Source organism: Somniosus microcephalus, chromosome 6 (assembly GCF_052327205.1).
Source record: "Somniosus microcephalus isolate GS21.2 chromosome 6, FLI_Smic_1.0, whole genome shotgun sequence".
Classification (NCBI taxonomy): Eukaryota; Metazoa; Chordata; class Chondrichthyes; order Squaliformes; family Somniosidae; genus Somniosus; species Somniosus microcephalus.
Window position 1 is genome coordinate 281423033 of NC_140992.1, and position 25827 is coordinate 281448859.

General features: G+C 52.1%; 1 protein-coding gene across 2 annotated transcripts in view; it reads left to right on the forward strand.

Moving 5' to 3' along the window:
• The window catches only part of acsf3 (acyl-CoA synthetase family member 3), a 245584-nt gene that overhangs the window by 66338 nt on the left and 153419 nt on the right, over positions 1-25827 (forward strand). For both annotated transcript variants that reach the window (XM_085991957.1, XM_085991958.1), the window contains exon 4: positions 25220-25383. In XM_085991957.1, coding sequence (XP_085848083.1) covers positions 25220-25383 — 164 coding nt within the window. The remainder of the gene's footprint in view (positions 1-25219; positions 25384-25827) is intronic.

Here is a 25827-nt window from a genome sequence, read left to right on the forward strand (position 1 = left end):
TGCCAATCTCACCCTCCAGCACAGTGCCAATCCCACCCTCACTCCAGCACAGTGCCAATCGCACCCTCACTCCAACACAGTGCCAATCCCACCCTCACTCCAGCACAGTGCCAATCCCACCCTCACTCCAACACAGTGCCAATCTCACCCTCACTCCAACACAGTGCCAATCCCACCCTCACTCCAACACAGTGCCAATCTCACCCTCACTCCAACACAGTGCCAATCGCACCCTCACTCCAACACAGTGCCAATCGCACCCTCACTCCAACACAGTGCCAATCTCACCCTCACTCCAGCACAGTGCCAATCCCACCCTCACTCCAACACAGTGCCAATCTCACCCTCACTCCAACACAGTGCCAATCTCACCCTCACTCCAACACAGTGCCAATCTCACCCTCACTCCAGCACAGTGCCAATCCCACCCTCACTCCAGCACAGTGCCAATCTCACCCTCACTCCAGCACAGTGCCAATCTCACCCTCACTCCAGCACAGTGCCAATCTCACCCTCACTCCAACACAGCGCCAATCTCACCCTCACTCCAGCACAGTGCCAATCTCACCCTCACTCCAACACAGTGCCAATCCCACCCTCACTCCAACACAGTGCCAATCTCACCCTCCAGCACAGTGCCAATCTCACCCTCACTCCAGCACAGTGCCAATCCCACCCTCACTCCAGCACAGTGCCAATCTCACCCTCACTCCAACACAGTGCCAATCCCACCCTCACTCCAGCACAGTGCCAATCCCACCCTCACTCCAGCACAGTGCCAATCCCACCCTCACTCCAGCACATTGCCAATCCCACCCTCACTCCAGCACAGTGCCAATCCCACCCTCACTCCAGCACAGTGCCAATGCCACCCTCACTCCAACACAGTGCCAATCCCACCCTCACTCCAACACAGTGCCAATCTCACCCTCACTACAACACAGTGCCAATCCCACCCTCACTCCAGCACAGTGCCAATCTCACCCTCACTCCACCACAGTGCCAATCCCACCCTCACTCCACCACAGTGCCAATCCCACCCTCACTTCAGCACAGTGCCAATCTCACCCTCACTCCAACACAGTGCCAATCTCACCCTCACTCCAACACAGTGCCAATCTCACCCTCACTCCAACACAGTGCCAATCTCACCCTCCAACACAGTGCCAATCTCACCCTCACTCCAACACAGTGCCAATCTCACCCTCACTCCAGCACAGTGCCAATCTCACCCTCACTCCAGCACAGTGCCAATCGCACCCTCACTCCAGCACAGTGCCAATCCCACCCTCACTCCAGCACAGTGCCAATCCCACCCTCACTCCAACACAGTGCCAATCCCTCCCTCACTCCAGCACAGTGCCAATCCCACCCTCACTCCAGCACAGTGCCAATCCCACCCTCACTCCAGCACAGTGCCAATCCCACCCTCACTCCAGCACAGTGCCAATCTCACCCTCACTCCAACACAGTGCCAATCTCACCCTCACTCCAGCACAGTGCCAATCTCACACTCACTCCAGCACAGTGCCAATCTCACCCTCACTCCAGCACAGTGCCAATCCCACCCTCACTCCAGCACAGTGCCAATCCCACCCTCACTCCAGCACAGTGCCAATCTCACCCTCACTCCAGCACAGTGCCAATCTCACCCTCACTCCAGCACAGTGCCAATCCCACCCTCACTCCAACACAGTGCCAATCTCACCCTCACTCCAGCACAGTGCCAATCTCACCCTCACTCCAGCACAGTGCCATTCCCACCCTCACTCCAAGACAGTGCCAATCTCACCCTCACTCCAACACAGTGCCAATCTCACCCTCACTCCAGCACAGTGCCAATCCCACCCTCACTCCAACACAGTGCCAATCTCACCCTCACTCCAACACAGTGCCAATCTCACACTCACTCCAGCACAGTGCCAATCTCACCCTCACTCCAGCACAGTGCCAATCCCACCCTCACTCCAGCACAGTGCCAATCCCACCCTCACTCCAACACAGTGCCAATCCCACCCTCACTCCAACACAGTGCCAATCCCACCCTCACTCCAACACAGTGCCAATCCCACCCTCACTACAACACAGTGCCAATCTCACCCTCACTCCAGCACAGTGCCAATCTCACCCTCACTCCAACACAGTGCCAATCTCACCCTCACTCCAGCACAGTGCCAATCCCACCCTCACTCCAGCACAGTGCCAATCTCACCCTCACTCCAGCTCAGTGCCAATCGCACCCTCACTCCAGCACAGTGCCAATCTCACCCTCACTCCAACACAGTGCCAATCTCACCCTCACTCCAACACAGTGCCAATCCCACCCTCACTCGAGCACAGTGCCAATCCCTCCCTCACTCCAACACAGTGCCAATCTCACCCTCACTCAAGCACAGTGCCAATCCCACCCTCACTCCAGCACAGTGCCAATCTCACCCTCACTCCAGCACAGTGCCAATCTCACCCTCACTCCAACACAGTGCCAATCCCACCCTCACTCCAACACAGTGCCAATCTCACCCTCACTCCAGCACAGTGCCAATCCCACCCTCACTCCAACACAGTGCCAATCCCACCCTCACTCCAACACAGTGCCAATCGCACCCTCACTGCAGCACAGTGCCAATCCCACCCTCACTCCAACACAGTGCCAATCTCACCCTCCAGCACAGTGCCAATCCCACCCTCACTCCAGCACAGTGCCAATCCCATCCTCACTCCAGCACAGTGCCAATCTCACCCTCACTCCAGCACAGTGCCAATCCCACCCTCACTCCAACACAGTGCCAATCTCACCCTCACTCCAACACAGTGCCAATCTCACCCTCACTACAACACAGTGCCAATCGCACCCTCACTCCAGCACAGTGCCAATCCCACCCTCACTCCAACACAGTGCCAATCTCACCCTCACTACAACACAGTGCCAATCCCACCCTCAATCCAACACAGTGCCAATCCCACCCTCACTCCAACACAGTGCCAATCCCACCCTCACTCCAACACAGTGCCAATCTCACCCTCACTCCAACACAGTGCCAATCTCACCCTCACTCCAACACAGTGCCAATCTCACCCTCACTCCAACACAGTGCCAATCTCACCCTCACTCCAGCACAGTGCCAATCTCACCCTCACTCCAACACAGTGCCAATCTCACCCTCCAGCACAGTGCCAATCCGACCCTCACTCCAGCACAGTGCCAACCTCACCCTCACTCCAACACAGTGCCAATCCCACCCTCACTCCAACACAGTGCCAATCTCACCCTCACTCCAACACAGTGCCAATCGCACCCTCACTCCAACACAGTGCCAATCGCACCCTCACTCCAACACAGTGCCAATCCCACCCTCACTCCAGCACAGTGCCAATCCCACCCTCACTCCAGCACAGTGCCAATCTCACCCTCACTCCAGCACAGTGCCAATCCCACCCTCACTCCAACACAGTGCCAATCCCACCCTCACTCCAGCACAGTGCCAATCCCACCCTCACTACAACACAGTGCCAATCCCACCCTCACTCCAGTACAGTGCCAAACTCACCCTCACTACAACACAGTGCCAATCTCACCCTCACTCCAGCACAGTGCCAATCTCACCCTCACTCCAGCACAGTGCCAATCCCACCCTCACTCCAACACAGTGCCAATCCCACCCTCACTCCAACACAGTGCCAATCGCACCCTCACTCCAGCACAGTGCCAATCCCACCCTCACTCCAACACAGTGCCAATCTCACCCTCCAGCACAGTGCCAATCCCACCCTCACTCCAGCACAGTGCCAATCCCATCCTCACTCCAGCACAGTGCCAATCTCACCCTCACTCCAGCACAGTGCCAATCCCACCCTCACTCCAACACAGTGCCAATCTCACCCTCACTCCAACACAGTGCCAATCTCACCCTCACTACAACACAGTGCCAATCGCACCCTCACTCCAGCACAGTGCCAATCCCACCCTCACTCCAACACAGTGCCAATCTCACCCTCACTACAACACAGTGCCAATCCCACCCTCAATCCAACACAGTGCCAATCCCACCCTCACTCCAACACAGTGCCAATCCCACCCTCACTCCAACACAGTGCCAATCTCACCCTCACTCCAACACAGTGCCAATCTCACCCTCACTCCAACACAGTGCCAATCTCACCCTCACTCCAACACAGTGCCAATCTCACCCTCACTCCAGCACAGTGCCAATCTCACCCTCACTCCAACACAGTGCCAATCTCACCCTCCAGCACAGTGCCAATCCCACCCTCACTCCAGCACAGTGCCAATCGCACCCTCACTCCAACACAGTGCCAATCCCACCCTCACTCCAGCACAGTGCCAATCCCACCCTCACTCCAACACAGTGCCAATCTCACCCTCACTCCAACACAGTGCCAATCCCACCCTCACTCCAACACAGTGCCAATCTCACCCTCACTCCAACACAGTGCCAATCGCACCCTCACTCCAACACAGTGCCAATCGCACCCTCACTCCAACACAGTGCCAATCTCACCCTCACTCCAGCACAGTGCCAATCCCACCCTCACTCCAACACAGTGCCAATCTCACCCTCACTCCAACACAGTGCCAATCTCACCCTCACTCCAACACAGTGCCAATCTCACCCTCACTCCAGCACAGTGCCAATCCCACCCTCACTCCAGCACAGTGCCAATCTCACCCTCACTCCAGCACAGTGCCAATCTCACCCTCACTCCAGCACAGTGCCAATCTCACCCTCACTCCAACACAGTGCCAATCTCACCCTCACTCCAGCACAGTGCCAATCTCACCCTCACTCCAACACAGTGCCAATCCCACCCTCACTCCAACACAGTGCCAATCTCACCCTCCAGCACAGTGCCAATCTCACCCTCACTCCAGCACAGTGCCAATCCCACCCTCACTCCAGCACAGTGCCAATCTCACCCTCACTCCAACACAGTGCCAATCCCACCCTCACTCCAGCACAGTGCCAATCCCACCCTCACTCCAGCACAGTGCCAATCCCACCCTCACTCCAGCACATTGCCAATCCCACCCTCACTCCAGCACAGTGCCAATCCCACCCTCACTCCAGCACAGTGCCAATGCCACCCTCACTCCAACACAGTGCCAATCCCACCCTCACTCCAACACAGTGCCAATCTCACCCTCACTACAACACAGTGCCAATCCCACCCTCACTCCAGCACAGTGCCAATCTCACCCTCACTCCACCACAGTGCCAATCCCACCCTCACTCCACCACAGTGCCAATCCCACCCTCACTTCAGCACAGTGCCAATCTCACCCTCACTCCAACACAGTGCCAATCTCACCCTCACTCCAACACAGTGCCAATCTCACCCTCACTCCAACACAGTGCCAATCTCACCCTCCAACACAGTGCCAATCTCACCCTCACTCCAACACAGTGCCAATCTCACCCTCACTCCAGCACAGTGCCAATCTCACCCTCACTCCAGCACAGTGCCAATCGCACCCTCACTCCAGCACAGTGCCAATCCCACCCTCACTCCAGCACAGTGCCAATCCCACCCTCACTCCAACACAGTGCCAATCCCTCCCTCACTCCAGCACAGTGCCAATCCCACCCTCACTCCAGCACAGTGCCAATCCCACCCTCACTCCAGCACAGTGCCAATCCCACCCTCACTCCAGCACAGTGCCAATCTCACCCTCACTCCAACACAGTGCCAATCTCACCCTCACTCCAGCACAGTGCCAATCTCACACTCACTCCAGCACAGTGCCAATCTCACCCTCACTCCAGCACAGTGCCAATCCCACCCTCACTCCAGCACAGTGCCAATCCCACCCTCACTCCAGCACAGTGCCAATCTCACCCTCACTCCAGCACAGTGCCAATCTCACCCTCACTCCAGCACAGTGCCAATCCCACCCTCACTCCAACACAGTGCCAATCTCACCCTCACTCCAGCACAGTGCCAATCTCACCCTCACTCCAGCACAGTGCCATTCCCACCCTCACTCCAAGACAGTGCCAATCTCACCCTCACTCCAACACAGTGCCAATCTCACCCTCACTCCAGCACAGTGCCAATCCCACCCTCACTCCAACACAGTGCCAATCTCACCCTCACTCCAACACAGTGCCAATCTCACACTCACTCCAGCACAGTGCCAATCTCACCCTCACTCCAGCACAGTGCCAATCCCACCCTCACTCCAGCACAGTGCCAATCCCACCCTCACTCCAACACAGTGCCAATCCCACCCTCACTCCAACACAGTGCCAATCCCACCCTCACTCCAACACAGTGCCAATCCCACCCTCACTACAACACAGTGCCAATCTCACCCTCACTCCAGCACAGTGCCAATCTCACCCTCACTCCAACACAGTGCCAATCTCACCCTCACTCCAGCACAGTGCCAATCCCACCCTCACTCCAGCACAGTGCCAATCTCACCCTCACTCCAGCTCAGTGCCAATCGCACCCTCACTCCAGCACAGTGCCAATCTCACCCTCACTCCAACACAGTGCCAATCTCACCCTCACTCCAACACAGTGCCAATCCCACCCTCACTCGAGCACAGTGCCAATCCCTCCCTCACTCCAACACAGTGCCAATCTCACCCTCACTCAAGCACAGTGCCAATCCCACCCTCACTCCAGCACAGTGCCAATCTCACCCTCACTCCAGCACAGTGCCAATCTCACCCTCACTCCAACACAGTGCCAATCCCACCCTCACTCCAACACAGTGCCAATCTCACCCTCACTCCAGCACAGTGCCAATCCCACCCTCACTCCAACACAGTGCCAATCCCACCCTCACTCCAACACAGTGCCAATCGCACCCTCACTGCAGCACAGTGCCAATCCCACCCTCACTCCAACACAGTGCCAATCTCACCCTCCAGCACAGTGCCAATCCCACCCTCACTCCAGCACAGTGCCAATCCCATCCTCACTCCAGCACAGTGCCAATCTCACCCTCACTCCAGCACAGTGCCAATCCCACCCTCACTCCAACACAGTGCCAATCTCACCCTCACTCCAACACAGTGCCAATCTCACCCTCACTACAACACAGTGCCAATCGCACCCTCACTCCAGCACAGTGCCAATCCCACCCTCACTCCAACACAGTGCCAATCTCACCCTCACTACAACACAGTGCCAATCCCACCCTCAATCCAACACAGTGCCAATCCCACCCTCACTCCAACACAGTGCCAATCCCACCCTCACTCCAACACAGTGCCAATCTCACCCTCACTCCAACACAGTGCCAATCTCACCCTCACTCCAACACAGTGCCAATCTCACCCTCACTCCAACACAGTGCCAATCTCACCCTCACTCCAGCACAGTGCCAATCTCACCCTCACTCCAACACAGTGCCAATCTCACCCTCCAGCACAGTGCCAATCCGACCCTCACTCCAGCACAGTGCCAACCTCACCCTCACTCCAACACAGTGCCAATCCCACCCTCACTCCAACACAGTGCCAATCTCACCCTCACTCCAACACAGTGCCAATCGCACCCTCACTCCAACACAGTGCCAATCGCACCCTCACTCCAACACAGTGCCAATCCCACCCTCACTCCAGCACAGTGCCAATCCCACCCTCACTCCAGCACAGTGCCAATCTCACCCTCACTCCAGCACAGTGCCAATCCCACCCTCACTCCAACACAGTGCCAATCCCACCCTCACTCCAGCACAGTGCCAATCCCACCCTCACTACAACACAGTGCCAATCCCACCCTCACTCCAGTACAGTGCCAAACTCACCCTCACTACAACACAGTGCCAATCTCACCCTCACTCCAGCACAGTGCCAATCTCACCCTCACTCCAGCACAGTGCCAATCCCACCCTCACTCCAACACAGTGCCAATCTCACCATCACTACAACACAGTGCCAATCCCACCCTCACTCCAACACAGTGCCAATCTCACCCTCACTCCAACACAGTGCCAATCTCACCCTCACTCCAGCACAGTGCCAATCCCACCCTCACTCCAGCACAGTGCCAATCTCACCCTCACTCCAACACAGTGCCAATCCCACACTCACTCCAGCACAGTGCCAATCTCACCCTCACTCCAGCACAGTGCCATACCCACCCTCACTCCAATACAGTGCCAATCGCACCCTCATTCCAGCACAGTGCCAATCGCACCCTCACTCCAGCACAGTGCCAATCGCACCCTCACTCCAACACAGTGCCAATCTCACCCTCACTCCAGCACAGTGCCAATCCCACCCTCACTCCAGCACAGTGCCAATCTCACCCTCACTCCAGCACAGCGCCAATCCCACCCTCACTCCAACACAGTGCCAATCTCACCCTCACTCCAGCACAGTGCCAATCTCACCCTCACTCCAACACAGTGCCAATCGCACCCTCACTCCAACACAGTGCCAATCTCACCCTCACTCCAGCACAGTGCCAATCTCACCCTCACTCCAGCACAGTGCCAATCTCACTCTCACTCCAGCACAGTCCCAATCTCACCCTCACTCCAGCACAGTGCCAATCTCACCCTCACTCCAACACAGTGCCAATCCCACCCTCACTCCAGCACAGTGCCAATCCCACCCTCACTCCAGCACAGTGCCAATCCCACCCTCACTCCAGCACAGTGCCAATCCCACCCTCACTCCAACACAGTGCCAATCCCACCCTCCAGCACAGTGCCAATCCCACCCTCACTCCAGCACAGTGCCAATCCCACCCTCACTCCAACACAGTGCCAATCTCACCCTCACTCCAACACAGTGCCAATCCCACCCTCACTCCAACACAGTGCCAATCTCACCCTCACTCCAACACAGTGCCAATCCCACCCTCACTCCAACACAGTGCCAATCTCACCCTCACTCCAACACAGTGCCAATCCCACGCTCACTCCAGCACAGTGCCAATCTCACCCTCACTCCAGCACAGTGCCAATCCCACCCTCCAGCACAGTGCCAATCTCACCCTCACTCCAGCACAGTGCCAATCTCACCCTCACTCCAACACAGTGCCAATCCCACCCTCACTCCAACACAGTGCCAATCTCACCCTCACTCCAACACAGTGCCAATCCCACCCTCACTCCAGCACAGTGCCAATCCCACCCTCCAGCACAGTGCCAATCTCACCCTCACTCCAGCACAGTGCCAATCTCACCCTCACTCCAACACAGTGCCAATCCCACCCTCACTCCAACACAGTGCCAATCTCACCCTCACTCCAACACAGTGCCAATCCCACCCTCACTCCAGCACAGTGCCAATCTCACCCTCACTCCAGCACAGTGCCAATCCCACCCTCACTCCAACACAGTGCCAATCTCACCCTCACTCCAGCACAGTGCCAATCCCACCCTCACTCCAACACAGTGCCAATCTCACCCTCACTCCAACACAGTGCCAATCTCACCCTCCAGCACAGTGCCAATCTCACCCTCACTCCAGCACAGTGCCAATCCCACCCTCAATCCAACACAGTGCCAATCGCACCCTCACTCCAGCACAGTGCCAATCCCACCCTCAATCCAACACAGTGCCAATCGCACCCTCACTCCAACACAGTGCCAATCTCACCCTCACTCCAGCACAGTGCCAATCCCACCCTCACTACAACACAGTGCCAATCCCACCCTCACTCCAGTACAGTGCCAATCTCACCCTCACTACAACACAGTGCCAATCTCACCCTCACTCCAACACAGTGCCAATCTCACCCTCACTCCAGCACAGTGCCAATCTCACCCTCACTACAACACAGTGCCAATCTCACCCTCACTCCAGCACAGTGCCAATCTCACCCTCACTCCAGCACAGTGCCAATCCCACCCTCACTCCAGTACAGTGCCAATCTCACCCTCACTACAACACAGTGCCAATCTCACCCTCACTACAACACAGTGCCAATCTCACCCTCACTCCAGCACAGTGCCAATCTCACCCTCACTCCAGCACAGTGCCAATCTCACCCTCACTCCAGCACAGTGTCAATCCCACCCTCACTCCAACATAGTGCCAATCCCACCCTCACTCAAGCACAGTGCCAGTCGCACCCTCACTCCAGCACAGTGCCAATCTCACCCTCGCTCCAGCACAGTGCCAATCTCACCCTCACTCCAGCACAGTGCCAATCCCACCCTCACTCCAACACAGTGCCAATCTCACCCTCACTCCAACACAGTGCCAATCTCACCCTCCAGCACAGTGCCAATCCCACCCTCACTCCAGCACAGTGCCAATCCCACCCTCACTCCAGCACAGTGCCAATCCCACCCTCACTCCAACACAGTGCCAATCTCACCCTCCAGCACAGTGCCAATCCCACCCTCACTCCAACACAGTGCCAATCCCACCCACACTCCAGCACAGTGCCAATCTCACCCTCACTCCAACACAGTGCCAATCGCACCCTCACTCCAGCACAGTGCCAATCCCACCCTCACTCCAGCACAGTGCCAATCGCACCCTCACTCCAACACAGTGCCAATCCCACCCTCACTCCAACACAGTGCCAATCTCACCCTCACTATAACACAGTGCCAATCTCACCCTCACTCCAACACAGTGCCAATCCCACCCTCACTCCAGCACAGTGCCAGTCCCACCCTCACTCCAGCACAGTGCCAATCCCACCCTCACTCCAGCACAGTGCCAATCTCACCCTCACTCCAACACAGTGCCAATCTCACCCTCACTCCAACACAGTGCCAATCTCACCCTCACTCCAACACAGTGCCAATCTCACCCTCACTCCAACACAGTGCCAATCTCACCCTCACTCCAGCACAGTGCCAATCTCACCCTCACTCCAACACAGTGCCAATCCCACCCTCACACCACCACAGTGCCACTCTCACCCTCCAGCACAGTGCCAATCCCACCCTCACTCCAGCACAGTGCCAATCTCACCCTCACTCCAACACAGTGCCAATCTCACGCTCACTCCAACACAGTGCCAATCTCACCCTCACTCCAACACAGTGCCAATCCCACCCTCACTCCAGCACAGTGCCAATCTCACCCTCACTCCAGCACAGTGCCAATCTCACCCTCCAGCACAGTGCCAATCCCACCCTCACTCCAGCACAGTGCCAATCTCACCCTCACTCCAACACAGTGCCAATCCCACCCTCACTCCAACACAGTGCCAATCCCACCCTCACTCCAGCACAGTGCCAATCTCACCCTCACTCCAACACAGTGCCAATCCCACCCTCACTACAACACAGTACCAATCTCACCCTCACTCCAACACAGTGCCAATCCCACCCTCACTCCAGCACAGTGCCAATCCCACCCTCACTCCAGCACAGTGCCAATCCCACCCTCACTCCAGCACAGTGCCAATCCCACCCTCACTCCAGCACAGTGCCAATCTCACCCTCACTCCAATACAGTGCCAATCTCACCCTCACTCCAACACAGTGCCAATCCCACCCTCACTCCAGCACAGTGCCAATCTCACCCTCACTCCAACACAGTGCCAATCCCACCCTCACTCCAGCACAGTGCCAATCCCACCCTCACTCCAGCACAGTGCCAATCCCACCCTCACTCCAGCACAGTGCCAATCCCACCCTCACTCCAGCACAGTGCCAATCTCACCCTCACTCCAATACAGTGCCAATCTCACCCTCACTCCAACACAGTGCCAATCCCACCCTCACTCCAGCACAGTGCCAATCGCACCCTCACTCCAACACAGTGCCAATCCCACCCTCACTCCAACACAGTGCCAATCTCACCCTCACTCCAACACAGTGCCAATCCCACCCTCACTCCAGCACAGTGCCAATCCCACCCTCACTCCAACACAGTGCCAATCCCACCCTCACTCCAACACAGTGCCAATCCCTCCCTCACTCCAACACAGTGCCAATCCCACCCTCACTCCAACACAGTGCCAATCTCACCCTCACTCCAGCACAGTGCCAATCCCACCCTCACTCCAGCACAGTGCCAATTTCACCCTCACTCCAACACAGTGCCAATCCCACCCTCACTGCAACACAGTGCCAATACCACTGTAAACGGCACAATTCAGAGCTCGTTCTGAAGAGACACACTCGGCACTGAGTGCAGTTTTGGGGAGCTCAGTGAACAACTGCATAAGAACATAAGGAACATAAGAAATAGGAGCAGGAGTAGGCCAATCGGCCCCTCGAGCCTGCTCCACCATTCAATAAGATCATGGCTGATGTGATCCTAACCTCAAATCTTCTATCACTCTGCATCCACCCGAACCCATGTGATCTCCCGGGAGAGGCGAAAAACCAGATAAAGACCCAATGGCCAATTTGGGAGAAAAAAATCTGGGAAATTCCTCTCCGACCCATCTCGGCGATCGAAATTCTTCCAGGAGATCACTCTGTCCCTATATTTTCTACAGTACTTACCTTCTGTAAAGGCGATCTCCACCCCAGCCAGGAACAGGAATAAAACCATCTCCTGAAATCTAACAGAATTAGAACACAGTAGGAGCAGAACAAGGCTACACGGCCCCTGGGCCCACTCCACTACCCACAGGGCCATGACCATTCCGAACCCAGACTCATGTCCAATTTCCTGCCCGCTCCCCGTAACCCTTAATTCCCTTTACTTCTAGGAAACTATCTATTTCTGTTTTAAATTTATTTAATGATGTAGCTTCCACAGCTTTCTGGGGCAGCAAATTCCACAAACCTACCACCCTCTGAGTGAAGAAGTTTCTCCTCATCTCAGTTTTGAATGAGCAGCCCCTTATTTTAAGATTATGCCCCCTAGTTCTAGTTTCACCCATCATTGGGAACATCCTCACCGCATCCACCCGATCAAGCCCCTTCACAATCTTATATGTTTCAATAAGATCGCCTCTCATTCTTCTGAACTCCAATGAGTAGAGTCCCAATCTACTCAACCTCTCCTCATATGACCACCCCCTCATCCCCGGGATTAACCGAGTGAACCTTCTTTGTACTGACTCGAGAGCAAGTATGTCTTTTCTTAAGTATGGACACCAAAACTGTATGCAGTATTCCAGGTGCGGCCTCACCAATACCTTGTACAACTGCAGCATTACCTCCCTGTTTTTATATTCCAACCCCCTAGCAATAAAAGCCCACATTCCATTGGCCTTCTTAATCACTTGCTGCACCTGCATACTAACTTTTTGAGTTTCGTGCACCAGGACCCCCAGATCCCTTTGTACTACAGTACTTTCCAGTTTCTTGCCATTAAGATAATAACTTGCTCTGTGATTTTTCCTGCCAAAGTGCATAACCTCACACTTTCCAGTATTGTATTCCATCTGCCAAATCTCTGCCCACTTACTTAGCCTGTCTATGTCCCTTTGCAGGTTTTTTATGTCCTCCTCACTCACTACTTTCCGTCCCATCTTTGTATCATCTGCAAACTTTGATATGTTACACTCGGTCCCCTCCTCCAAATCGTTAATATAGATTGTAAAGAGTTGGGGACCCAGCACTGACCCCTGCGGAACACCACTAGTTACTGGTTGCCAATCTGAGAACGAACCATTTATCCCAACTCTCTGCTTTCTGTTAGAGAGCCAATCCTCCACCCACGCCAGAATATTACCCCCAATCCCGTGATTTTTTATCTTGAGCAATAATCTTTTGTGTGGCACCTTGTCAAATGCCTTTTGGAAGTCTAAATACACTACGTCCACTGGTTCCCCTTTATCCACCCTGTATGTTACTTCCTCAAAAAACTCAAGCAAATTTGTTAAACATGACTTCCCCTTCATGAAACCATGCTGAGTTTGCCCTATTAAATTATGTTTATCCAAATGTCCCGTTACTGTCTCCTTAATAATGGACTCTAACATTTTACCAACCACAGATGTTAGGCTAACAGGTCTATAGTTTCCAGCCTTCTGCCTACTACCCTTTCTAAATAAGGGTGTTACATTAGCAGTTTTCCAATCTGCCGGGACCTTTGCTGAGTCCAGTGAGTTTTGGAAAATTATTACCAATGCATCCACAATCCCTACCGCTACTTCCCTCAAGACCCTGGGATGCAAGCCATCAGGTCCAGGGGATTTATCCGCCTTGAGTCCCATTATTTTACCAAGTACCACTTCCTTAGTGATTTTAATTGTATTTCGTTCCTCCCCCCCTAGAGCCCCCTGTTTGTCCAGTGTTGGGATATTCTTAGTGTCCTCTACTGTAAAGACTGATACAAAATAATTGTTCAGTGTTTTTGCCATCTCCATGTTTCCCACCATTAATTTCCCGGTCTCATCCTCTAAGGGACCAACATTTACTTTAGCCACCCTTTTTCTTTTTATATAACTATAGAAACTTTTACTGTCTGTTTTTATATTTTTTGCTAATTTACTTTCATAATCTATCTTCCCTTTCTTAATCAATCTTTTTGTTATTTTTTGCTGTCTTTTAAAGACTTCCCAATCTTCCATCCTCCCACTAGATTTGGCTACCTTATATGCCCTTGTTTTTAGTCGGATACTATCCTTAATTACTTTACTTAGCCACGGATGGCTATCTTTTCTTTTACACCCTTTTTTCCTCAGTGGAATATATTTTTTTTGGAAGTTGTAAAATAACTCCTTAAATGTACACCACTGGTCATGTACCGTCTTACCCTTTAATCTATTTTCCCAGTCCACTCTAATTAATTCCGCTCTCATACCTTCATAGTCTCCTTTATTCAAGCTCAGCACGCTTGTTTGAGATCCAACCTTCTCACCCTCTAATTGAATATGGAACTCAACCATGTTATGGTCACTCATTCCAAGGGGATCCTTTACTAGGACATTTTTAATTAATCCTGTCTCATTACACAGGACCAAATCTAAGGTTGCTTGCCCCCTGGTCGGTTCAGTTACATACTGCTCAAGAAACCCATCCCTAATACACTCAATGAACTCTTCCTCAAGGCTGCTCTGCCCAATTTGATTTGTCCAGTTAATATGATAATTAAAATCCCCCATAATTATAGCTGTTCCCTTATTACAAGCCTCAACTATTTCCTGATTAATACTCCGTCCAACAGAGTTGCAACTGTTCGGAGGCCTATAGACTACACCCACTAGTGTTTTTTTCCCCTTATTATTCCTTACCTCCACCCAAACTGTTTCACTATCCTGCTCCTTTGACCCAATATCATTTCTCTGTATTATAGTGATTCCTTCCTTTATTAACATAGCCACCCCACCTCCTCTCCCTTCCTGCCTGTCCTTCCTGATTGTTAAATAACCTGGTATGTTTAATTCCCAGTCATGGTCACCCTGCAGCCATGTTTCTGTAATGGCCACAAGATCACACCCATATGTCATTATTTGTGCCGTCAACTCATTCATTTTGTTACGAATGCTACGTGCATTCAGATAAAGAACTTTCAAATATGTTTTGTAACACTTAGTTCCTGTTTTTTCCCTTTTTAGTACTTTACTTTTTACTCCATACCTTCTGTCCCTTCCTGACACATTCTGTTTTTTAATTCCCCCACTGCTACCTAAGTCTATGACCTTCTCTGTTGTCATTTCTATTATTTGCTCTCTCGAAACCTCCCCCCGACTAATTAGTTTAAAGCCCTCTCTACAGCCCTAGTTATATGATTCGCCAGGACTCTAGTCCCAGCACTGGCCAAGTGGAGTCCGTCCCAACAGAACAGCTCCCTCCTGTCCCAGTACTGGTGCCAGTGTCCCAAGAAGCAAAACCCATTTCTCCCACACCAGTCTTTGAGCCACGCATTTAACTCTTTAATTTTATTTATCCTAGCCAAATTCGCTCGTGGCTCAGGTAATAACCCAGAGATTATTACCCTTGAGGTTCTGTTTTTTAATTTGACCCCTAGCTGCTCATACTCCTTTAACAGAACCGTCTTCCTTGTCCTATCTACGTCGTTTGTACCAACATGGACCACGACAACTGGATCCTCCCCCTCCCACTGCAAGTTTCTTTCCAGCCCAGAAGAGATGTCCTTAACCCTGGCACCAGGCAGGCAACACAGCCTTCGGGACTCCCGCTCTTGACTGCAGAGAACCCTATCTATCCCCCTAATGATACTATCCCCTACCACTACAACATTTCTTTTTACTCCCTCCACTTGAATGGCCCCCTGTACCACGGTGCTGTGGCCAGGTTGCTCATCCTCCCTGCAGTCCCCGCTCCCGCCCTCACAGGGAGTAAGAACCTCGATCCTGCTGGACAAGAACAAGGGCTGCGTCTTCTTCAACACTACATCCTGGATCCCTGTACCTTCCTCACTCGTAGTCACACCGTCCTGTCCCTGACCACGGACTACATCTGCAGTAATTAACTTCATAGGTGTGACCATCTCCTGAAACATAGAGTCCAGGAACTTCTCCCCCTCCCTGATGTGTCGCAGTGTCCGAAGCTCGGTCTCAAGCTCCATAACATGGAACTTGAGTTCCTCTAGCAGCAAACACTTGTCGCAGATGTAATCACCGTTAGCCTCAATGGGGTTCAACGGCTCCCACATCTCGCAACAGTAACACATCACCTGCTCCATTCTATATAATTAATTTAATTTCTTATTATTAGTTATGAAGACCCTGCCCGGATATATATGATAATATCACACCACTATTCAATAGGACTTACCAACTTAAAGGTATGAAAGAGAAGAGAAGGAAGAAAACCAACCAGCTGATCACCAACCTCCTCCTTGAATACTGTCTGTGGAGCCTGTTTGGTTGACTCGTCTCGCTGCTCCGCCTCCGCAGTGCTGTCTAAGCCTGGGAGTGGGGAATAAAACAGAGCAAAAAACACACCCTCACCTCCCACTTATCCGAACTCTCCCACTTAGCAAAACTCCAACAGCACTCAATGCACAAAGCACTCTTTGTGCATCTGTAACAGCACAAACTTCAACTTAAATCTCTGCAATGGATATTTCAGAAATGGCAGGCAGCTCCGCCAATCACCCAGTGGGTAGCTGTGGTGCCTTTAATGGTGGAATAACCTGCTGACACTCACTGTCTACACTGATTGGCCAGTTGAGTGAGATACCAGAGGGCTACCAGTGCCTGTGGGACTGCACCCCAGCCTGCTGAGGAAGCCTGGAAAGAGCCCCCAGTAACATAAAACAAAACATTTAAAACTGTGTTTAAGAGTGCAGGAAAAATATATTCTGCTAAAAGGAAAGAACAAACTAAATAATAATCAGACTGCAAGGATGAATAAAGCCATAAGGGAACAATTCAGGGTAAGCAAAGAGGCATACACTAAGTACACAGACAGCAGGGGCGTGCATGATAAGAGAGAATACGAAAAGATTAGGAGAGAAGTCAAAAGAACAATTAGGGAGGCAAAGAGGAACTATGAAATTAAATTATCAAGGAACGTAAAACAAAACAGTAAAATATTTTAAAGGCACATCAATAAAAAAAGGAAGGTTGGGATGGGAATAGGGCCAGCAAGGGATAGTCAGGACAATACCACAGGTAACGATGGAGAGATGGCAGAAATATTAAATAACTATTTTGCTTCAGTATTTACCAGGGAGATAGAACAGGTGGACATGACATTGGATGATGAGATTAGTAATGAGGTAAGTGCATTTAAAATAAAAAAGGGGATATATTAAATAAATTAATCAAACTCAAAGAGGATAAAACCCCTGGTCCGGATGGATTGCATTCACGCATTTTAAAAGAATCTAGGAAAGAGATAGCAGAGGCACAACTGCATATTTAATAATTTGTTAGAATAAGGTATAGTGCCAGAGGACTGGCAGATAGCTAATGCAATACCGATATTTAAGAAGGGGGATAGATCATGTCCAGGGAATTATAGACCAGTCAGCTTAACATTGGTGGTAGAAAATATAATGGAATCCCTACTAAAGGAGAAAATAGAAGAATATCTAGAAACCAAAAGTATCATAATGAATAGTCAACATGGATTTCAAAAGGGAAAGTCTTGCTTGACCAACCTCATTGAATTTTTTGAAGAGGTAACAGAGAGAGTAGACAAGGGTAATGCAGTAGATGTAATTTATCTGGATTTTCAGAAGGCCTTCGATAAGGTACCCCATAATAGACTAATGAACAAGGTCAGAGAATGTGGAGTCGGGATAAGTAGCAGAATGGATTGCTGGCTGGCTTCAGGACAGAAAGCAGAGAGTAGGGGTAAAGGGCAGCTATTCACAGTGGCAGAAGGTGGGTAGTGGTGTTCCACAAGGATCAGTGCTGGGTCCACTGCTGTTCACAATTTACATTAACGATTTAGACTTTGGAATCAAAAACACAATTTCTAAATTTGCGGATGACACCAAATTGGGGGGATAGTCAATACTGAGGAGGACTGCAACAAATTACAGGAGGACATTAATAAACTTGCAGAATGGGCATATAATTGGCAAATGCAGTTCAACACAGATAAATGTGAGGTATATTTTGGTAGGAAGAATAGGGAGGTCACTTATCACTTGGAGGGTGCGAGTCTAGGTGGGGTAGAGGAACAAAGGGATCTCGGAGTACAAATACACAAATCACTAAAAGTAGCAACACAGGTTAGCAGGGCCATAAAAAAGGCAAATCAAGCACTAGGGTTTATTTCTAGAAGTATAGAATTGAAAAGTAGGGAAGTTATGCTAAACCTGTATCAAACCTTGGTTAGACCAGACTTAGAGTACTGTGTGCAGTTCTGATCGCCATATTATAAAAAGGATATAGAGGCACGAGAGAGGGTGCAGAGAAGATTTACAAGGATGATACCAGAAATGCGAGGGTCTACATATCAGGAAAGGATGAACAGGCTGGGTCTCTTTTCTCTTGAAAAAAGAAGGCTGAGGGGTGACCTAATAGAGGTCTTTAAAATTAAGAAAAATTTTGATAGAGTGGATACAGAGAGAATGGGGTCGATTTTCCTAAAGCTGTCGGGAAGGAGGCAGGACTACAACTTTCGGGTTTTAGTCCCGCCTACATCGACGTTCGGCCAATCCACGCGATGTTCCCTTGATTGACCTTGTTAAGCCCGCCCAGCGGGCTCAGCAGGCCAATTAAGGGCCACCCGGCAACAGGTGATGTCACAGACTGAAATTTCATCTGTCAAAAGGTCTTGGCAGATGTAATAGCAGTGTTTCACAGCTGTTTGAAGCTGTCACACTGACAGTCTGACTTCTAACCTGAGTCCTTCTACACAGACTCAGTTAGAACTGTCACTGGCAATGAAAGCTGAAGGCTGTCACTTTTGACAGATCGCAGCCGTTCAGCTTTCAGTGCCGGCTGAGTGATGGACTCCCGAAACCTAGAGGAAGAAAGGCTGTTAAGGAAAGTACAGGTAATTTAAACTTCTTTACACACTTTAGACACACCAAACACACTTACCTTTGCACTCATGCACACATCACTCACCTGAGCACCGACATCGCGACCCCTCCAAGTCCTTCAACCCGACGGCCCGACTCCTCTAACCTGGCGTGGTTTGGAGCCGTCGGGAATCCCACACGATACCCCTCAAAATAGGGATTAGGCTAAAAACTGCCTGTTAACTACCTGTTAACAGGCAGTTAATTGGCACTAATCCCTTCCCGCCTCGGGTCGGTGGGTCCCAGTGCGGGGCGAGTACCCGCCTCTCCTGAAACTTACGTGGAGGCGGGTTTTGGGCGGGATAGTGTTGGGACCCCCGAAATTGGGATTTCCCCCCCCCCCACACGCCTGAAACCCCGCCTGACGGCTCCAGGAAAATCTACCGCAATGTTTCCACTTGTGGGGAAGAGCAAACCTAGAGGCCATCAATATAAGATAGTCACCAAGAAATCCAATAGGGAATTCAGAAGAAACTTCTTTACCCAGAGAGTGGTGAGAATGTGGAACTCGCTACCACAGGGAGTGGTTGAAGCGAATAGTATCGATGCATTTAAGGGGAGGCTGGACAAACATATGAGGGAGAAGGGAATAGAGGGTTATACTGATAGATTTAGATGAGGAAAGACGGGAGGAGGCTCGAGTGGAGCATAAACGCCGGCATGGACTGGTTGGGCCGAATGGCCTGTTTCTGTGCCGTATATCCGATGTGTGTAAAACTGGTTCTTTTCCTCAAATATCCGTGGCTCTCCAGAAATGTTTAGACTCTATTCCAATGTGAGTCTGTTGTATTAATGTAACTGTTCTCGGTCTCTCTGTGCGTTACTCCTTGCCTCCTGCTCCCCTTGTTCTAGGATCTTTCCTTTTTTTCTCTTCTATGCTTCTCTGGTTTTGCTAAACTTTTGTTCAGCTTCTCATTTTGGGTTTCTGGTTCATTGTGGTTTTTTTTGTCTCACTTTTTTCTCATTTTATTTTCAAATGATTTCATTTGAAGTGTTGTTTCTTTCCTGTGTAACTTGTATCTGTGTGAAGCTCCTGGGACTGGTTTCGGTGTTGTAGGCGTTGTGTATATAAATGCAAGTTCCTTGGTCCACCTCCTACTCACTTCCTGGCGTCCAATCGAATGGCAGGGCAGCAGAAATAGAGAGGGGTCCTTCACAGATACTCTTCCTGTTACCATAGAAGGACAGGTAAAACAAAGCTGATATACTTATCAATTCGTCCAATAAAAAGCGACGAGTTAGGAACGTAACTAAAGGTTTTTATTGACTAAATAACAGAGCCCACCCTCGTGGGTGATCGGGTCCAACAAGGAGGAATACCAGCCAGTCGACTACCTTTATACCTGGGCAGGTAGGTGGAGCCATGGGCGGAGTCGGAGGTGGTCAGCCCAGGTATAACAGCGCGACAAGAGGCGACCTCGTATAGTGATACAACAGTGAGAACAGTGAGAACAATACAACAGTGATAACTATAGTGTAACGATAGTGAACGATAAAAGTGGTTTACCACATTCACCCCTTGTTTAGATTTGAGTCCGGCGGGGTGAAGTGTACTACCAGTTCTGGTATGTCAGTCTGTCCGGAGGCCTCGTAAGCCTCTCCGATCGTCGCAGCGGCGGTGCTGCATTATCCGGTGTTAATGCTGGTGTCTGCGTGGTCGGCGAAGGCTCGTGGGGTTCCGGCATGCCGTCTACCTGGGCTGGAATTGGGGGGGTGGTGGGGGGGGGTAAAGGTGGTGTCTCCGGAGTGCCCGAGGGTGCGAGGTCTCGTAAGGAGACAGTGTCCTCCCGCCCGTCTGGGTAAGCCACGTAGGCGTACTGGGGGTTGGCGTGCAGGAGGTTCACCCTCTCGACCAGGGGGTCCGTTTTATGGGCCCTCACGTGCTTTCGCAGCAAGACGGGCCCCGGAGAGGTCAGCCAGGTTGGTAGAGTGGTTCCCGTAGTCGACTTCCTGGGGAAAACAAACATTCGTTCATGGGGGGTGGCGTTAACGGCAGTGCAAAGTAGTGACCGGATGGAGTGCAGCGCTGTCGGGAGGACTTCCTGCCAGCGGGAGGTTGGGAGGCCCTTAGACTTTAAGGCTAAGAGGACGGCCTTCCATACCGTCGCGTTCTCTCTTTCCACCTGGCCGTTCCCTCGGGGGTTGTAGCTGGTGGTCCTACTTGCTGCAATACCTCTCGCTAGTAGGAACTGACGGAGTTCCTCGCTCATGAAGGAGGGGCCCCGGTCACTATGTATATAGTTCGGGAACCCGAACAAGGCGAAGAGGTCGTTCAGGCACTTGATGACCGTGGTACTGGTCATGTCTGGGCAGGGGAAAGCAAAAGGGAAACGGGAGTACTCATCAACGATGTTGAGGAAGTACACATTGCGGTCAGATGACGGTAGAGGCCCCTTAAAGTCGATGCTCAGGCGCTCGAAGGGGCGGGTGGCCTTGATCAGGCTTGCTCTGTCCGGCCTATAGAAGTGCGGTTTGCACTCGGCGCAGGTCTGGCAGTTCCTGGTCATGGTCCTGACCTCCTCGATGGAGTAGGTCAGGTTGCGGGCCTTAATGAAATGGTAAAGTCTGGTGACCCCGGGGTGGCAGAGGTCGTTGTGGAGGGTCTGAAGTCTATCAATATGCGCGCTGGCGCATGTAATTCGTGAAAGAGCATCAGGGGGTTCGTTCAGCTTACCTGGCCGGTACAAGATATCATAATCGTAGGTGGATAGCTCGATTCTCCACCTCAAGATCTTGTCATTCTTGATTTTGCCCCTCAGCTTGTTATTAAACATGAAAGCAACCGAACGTTGGTCGGTGAGGAGGGTAAATCGTTTGCCTGCCAGGTAATGCCTCCAGCGCCGTACCGCCTCCACAATTGCCTGGGCTTCCTTCTCGACCGACGAGTGTCGGATCTCGGGGCCCTGTAGGGTCCTTGAGAAGAAGGCCACCGGCCTCCCCTCCTGGTTAAGGGTAGCGGCTAGGGCGAAGTCGGATGCATCGCTCTCCACTTGGAAGGGGATGGACTCATCCACTGCGTGCATTGTGGCCTTGGCTATGTCTCCCTTGATGAGGGAGAAGGCCGCGCACGCTTCCTCCGTGAGGGGGAAGGATGTGGACTTCATGAGGGGTCTGGCTTTGTCCGCATAATTGGGCACCCATTGGGCATAGTAGGCGAAGAGCCCCAGGGTTCTCTTAAGTGCCTTAGGGCAGTGGGGGAGGGGTAGCTCCATGAGGGGGCGCATTCTTTCGGGGTCGGGGCCGATGAGTCCGTTCTCTACTACACAGCCAAGGATGGCAAGGCGCGAGATGTTAAACACACATTTCTCCTTATTGTAGGTGAGGTTCAGCCGTTGGGCCGTACGGAGGAATTTCTCCAGATTCACGTCATGGTCCTGCCGGTCGCGGCCGCAGATGGTGACGTTATCTAGGTAGGGGAATGTGGCCTGCAGTCCGTTCTGGTCAACCATCCGGTCCATCTCCCTTTGGAAGACCGAGACCCCGTTGGTGACACCGAAGGGGACCCTAAGGAAGTGGTATAGGCGCCCATTCGCCTCGAAGGCGGTGTACTGGCGGTCCTTGGGGTGGATAGGGAGTTGGTGGTAGGCCGACTTAAGGTCGATGGTCGAGAATACGCGGTATTGTGCAATCTGATTGACCATGTCAGATATGCGGGGAAGGGGGTATGCGTCCAGCTGGGTGTATCTGTTTATGGTCTGGCTGTAGTCGATGACCAGGCGATTTTTATCGCCGGTCTTAATGACCACGACCTGGGCACGCCAGGGGCTGTTGCTCCCCTCGATAATGCCCTCTTTCAGGAGGCGCCGCACCTCAGAGCTAATGAAGGCTCTGTCCCCAGCGCTGTACCGCCTGCTCTTGGTAGCGACGGGTTTGCAGTCGGGGGTGAGGTTAGTGAACAGGGAAGGTGGCGGCACCTTGAGGGTGGATAGGCTGCAGGTGTTACGCAGTGGGCGGTTTAACATTCGCTGGTTGTCGACTGTGAGTGGGGGGAGGGGTCCACCTTATGCTAGGGTTACACTTTGGAGGTGGGATTGGAAGTCCAGCCCTAGTAGGACGGCAGCGCAGAGCTGGGGGAGGACGAGGAGTTTAAAATTTTTATACTCCGTACCCTTAACCGACAAGGTCACAACACAGTAGCCGCTAATGTCCGTGGCGTGGGACCTCGATGCCATCGAGATTCGGTTGCGCGTTGGCAGGACAGGGAGGGAGTAGTGGCTCACCGTGTCTGGGTGGATGAAGCTCTCCGTGCTTCTGCTGTCGAACAGGCAGGTCGTGGCGTGGCCGTTTACTTTGATGTCCATCATCGACTTGGACAGGTGGTGTGGGCGGGCTTGATCCAGAGTGACGGAGGCTAGTGTGTAGGTAAGCGAGTCGTTGTCGTCTGCGGGCGAGGCGGTCGTCGGGTCCGGAGGCCCGGTGGCAGTCGGGCGTGGTGGGTAAAATGGCGTCTCCCACGAGGTAGGACAAAATGGCGGAGAAGATGGCTGCTCCCATAACTCACATGAGGCACTATTGGGGTCGGTTGCCTTGACCAAAGATGGCCGCCCCCATGACTCACGTGTGGGGATGCTGGCCTCAGTTGCCTTGAAAGAAGATGGCCGCCCCCACAGTTCGCATGAGGCACTGCTGGCCTCTGAAGATCCGCTCCTGCAGGCCTTAGAGAAGTGGCCTTTCTTCCTGCAGGTTGAGCAGGTAGAGTTCCTGGCTGGGCAGCGCGACCTCGGGTGCTTCTCCTGGCCGCAAAAGAAGCAGCCGGCGGCCCGATCGCGGGTGCCCGATGTCGGAGCCGGTACCGGGGGTGGCGGTCCCGGTCGGGTCCGGGACGCCGACGCTGAGGTAGGTCCCGGGGGCGGCGCTGCGAAGGGTATTGCGGTAGGGGTCGGGCCCGAGTCCCAGGGTCGCGAGCAGTACCTGGAAAACGCCTCCTGGTCCTGATGGGCCACCTCTAGGGAGAGAGCGAGGGCTTCAGCTTTGTCCAGGTCGAGGTCTTTAGCTTCAAGCAGTCTTTGCCGTGAGTGGTCGGACCGTAGGCCTTTCACAAAGGCATCGCGGATATTATCTTCCGTATTTTCAACAGCCGTCACCGCTTTAAAGTCACAGTTCCTGCCGAGTGCTCTTAGCGCCCGTAAAAATTCAGCTACAGACTCTCCTGGCTGTTGCGGGCGGGATCTTAGGAGGTGCCTGGTGTACATGTAATTTACCGGGCTCCGGTACTGCTGTTTCAGTAGGTTGATAGCGGCCTCGTATGTAGTCGTGTCCTGGATGAGTGCGTATACTCTCGGGCTCGCTTGGGCGTTCAGAACTCTTAATTTGGATCTCTGAGGGATGCCGGATTCTTCCAGGTAGGATTCGAAGCAGCCCAGCCAGTGTTTGAAGTTGAGGGCTGAGTTTGCTGCCTGTGGGTTTAGATCCAGGTACGGTGGTTTGAGGGCTTGCAGCCAAGCCGGCTGGTGTGGCTGGTGTAGCCTGGTGTCTGAAAGCTGCTGTGGCTGTGCTTCTGGGAGGGCTTCTGGCTGGCCAGTAGTAGACATCTTTAAAATTTAGTCAATAAAATTGATATACCTATCAATTCGTCCAATAAAAAGCGACGAGTTAGGAACGTAACTAAAGGTTTTTATTGACTAAATAACAGAGCCCACCCTCGTGGGTGATCGGGTCCAACAAGGAGGAATACCAGCCAGTCGACTACCTTTATACCTGGGCAGGTAGGTGGAGCCATGGGCGGAGTCGGAGGTGGTCAGCCCAGGTATAACAGCGCGACAAGAGGCGACCTCGTATAGTGATACAACAGTGAGAACAGTGAGAACAATACAACAGTGATAACTATAGTGTAACGATAGTGAACGATAAAAGTGGTTTACCACAAAAGCGCTGGCTCACAAACCATGTTTTCAATCTTTTTATTTTCTCCCAAGGTTTGGGAGTATCTGCTGAGGACTGATTCCATCGGAGTTCCACGGATCAATGTGTTCATGGCAGTGCCGACTGTATATGCCAAACTCATTGAGTACCACACCAAGCACTACACACAGAGCCATGTGAAGGACTTCATCCACAGTGTGTGTCAGAGCAACATCAGGTAAGAGAATAATCCCAGGCACCAGCATCTGGGGTAGGATTGGAGGCTGGAGAATGACAGTACTTTATCTCCGGGTAACTTTAACAGACATCACTGAGTGTTACACAGGTTTAAATCACATCACTGAGTGTTAGATGGGTTTAAATTATAGAATCATAGAATAGTACAGCGCAGAATGAGGCCATTTGGCCCATCGAGTCTGCACCGGCTCTTTCGAAGAGCAATCCAGTTAGTCCCACTCCCCTGCTCTTTCCCCATATCCCTGCAATTTATTTTTCTTCAAGTATTTATCCAATTCCCTTTTGAAGGCTACTATTGAACCTGTTTCCACCGCCCTATCAGGCAGCGTATTCCAAATCCTAAATACTCATTGTGAAAAGTTTTCCCTCATGTCGCCTCTGGTTCTTTTGCCAATCACCTTAAATCTGTGCCCTCTGGTTATCG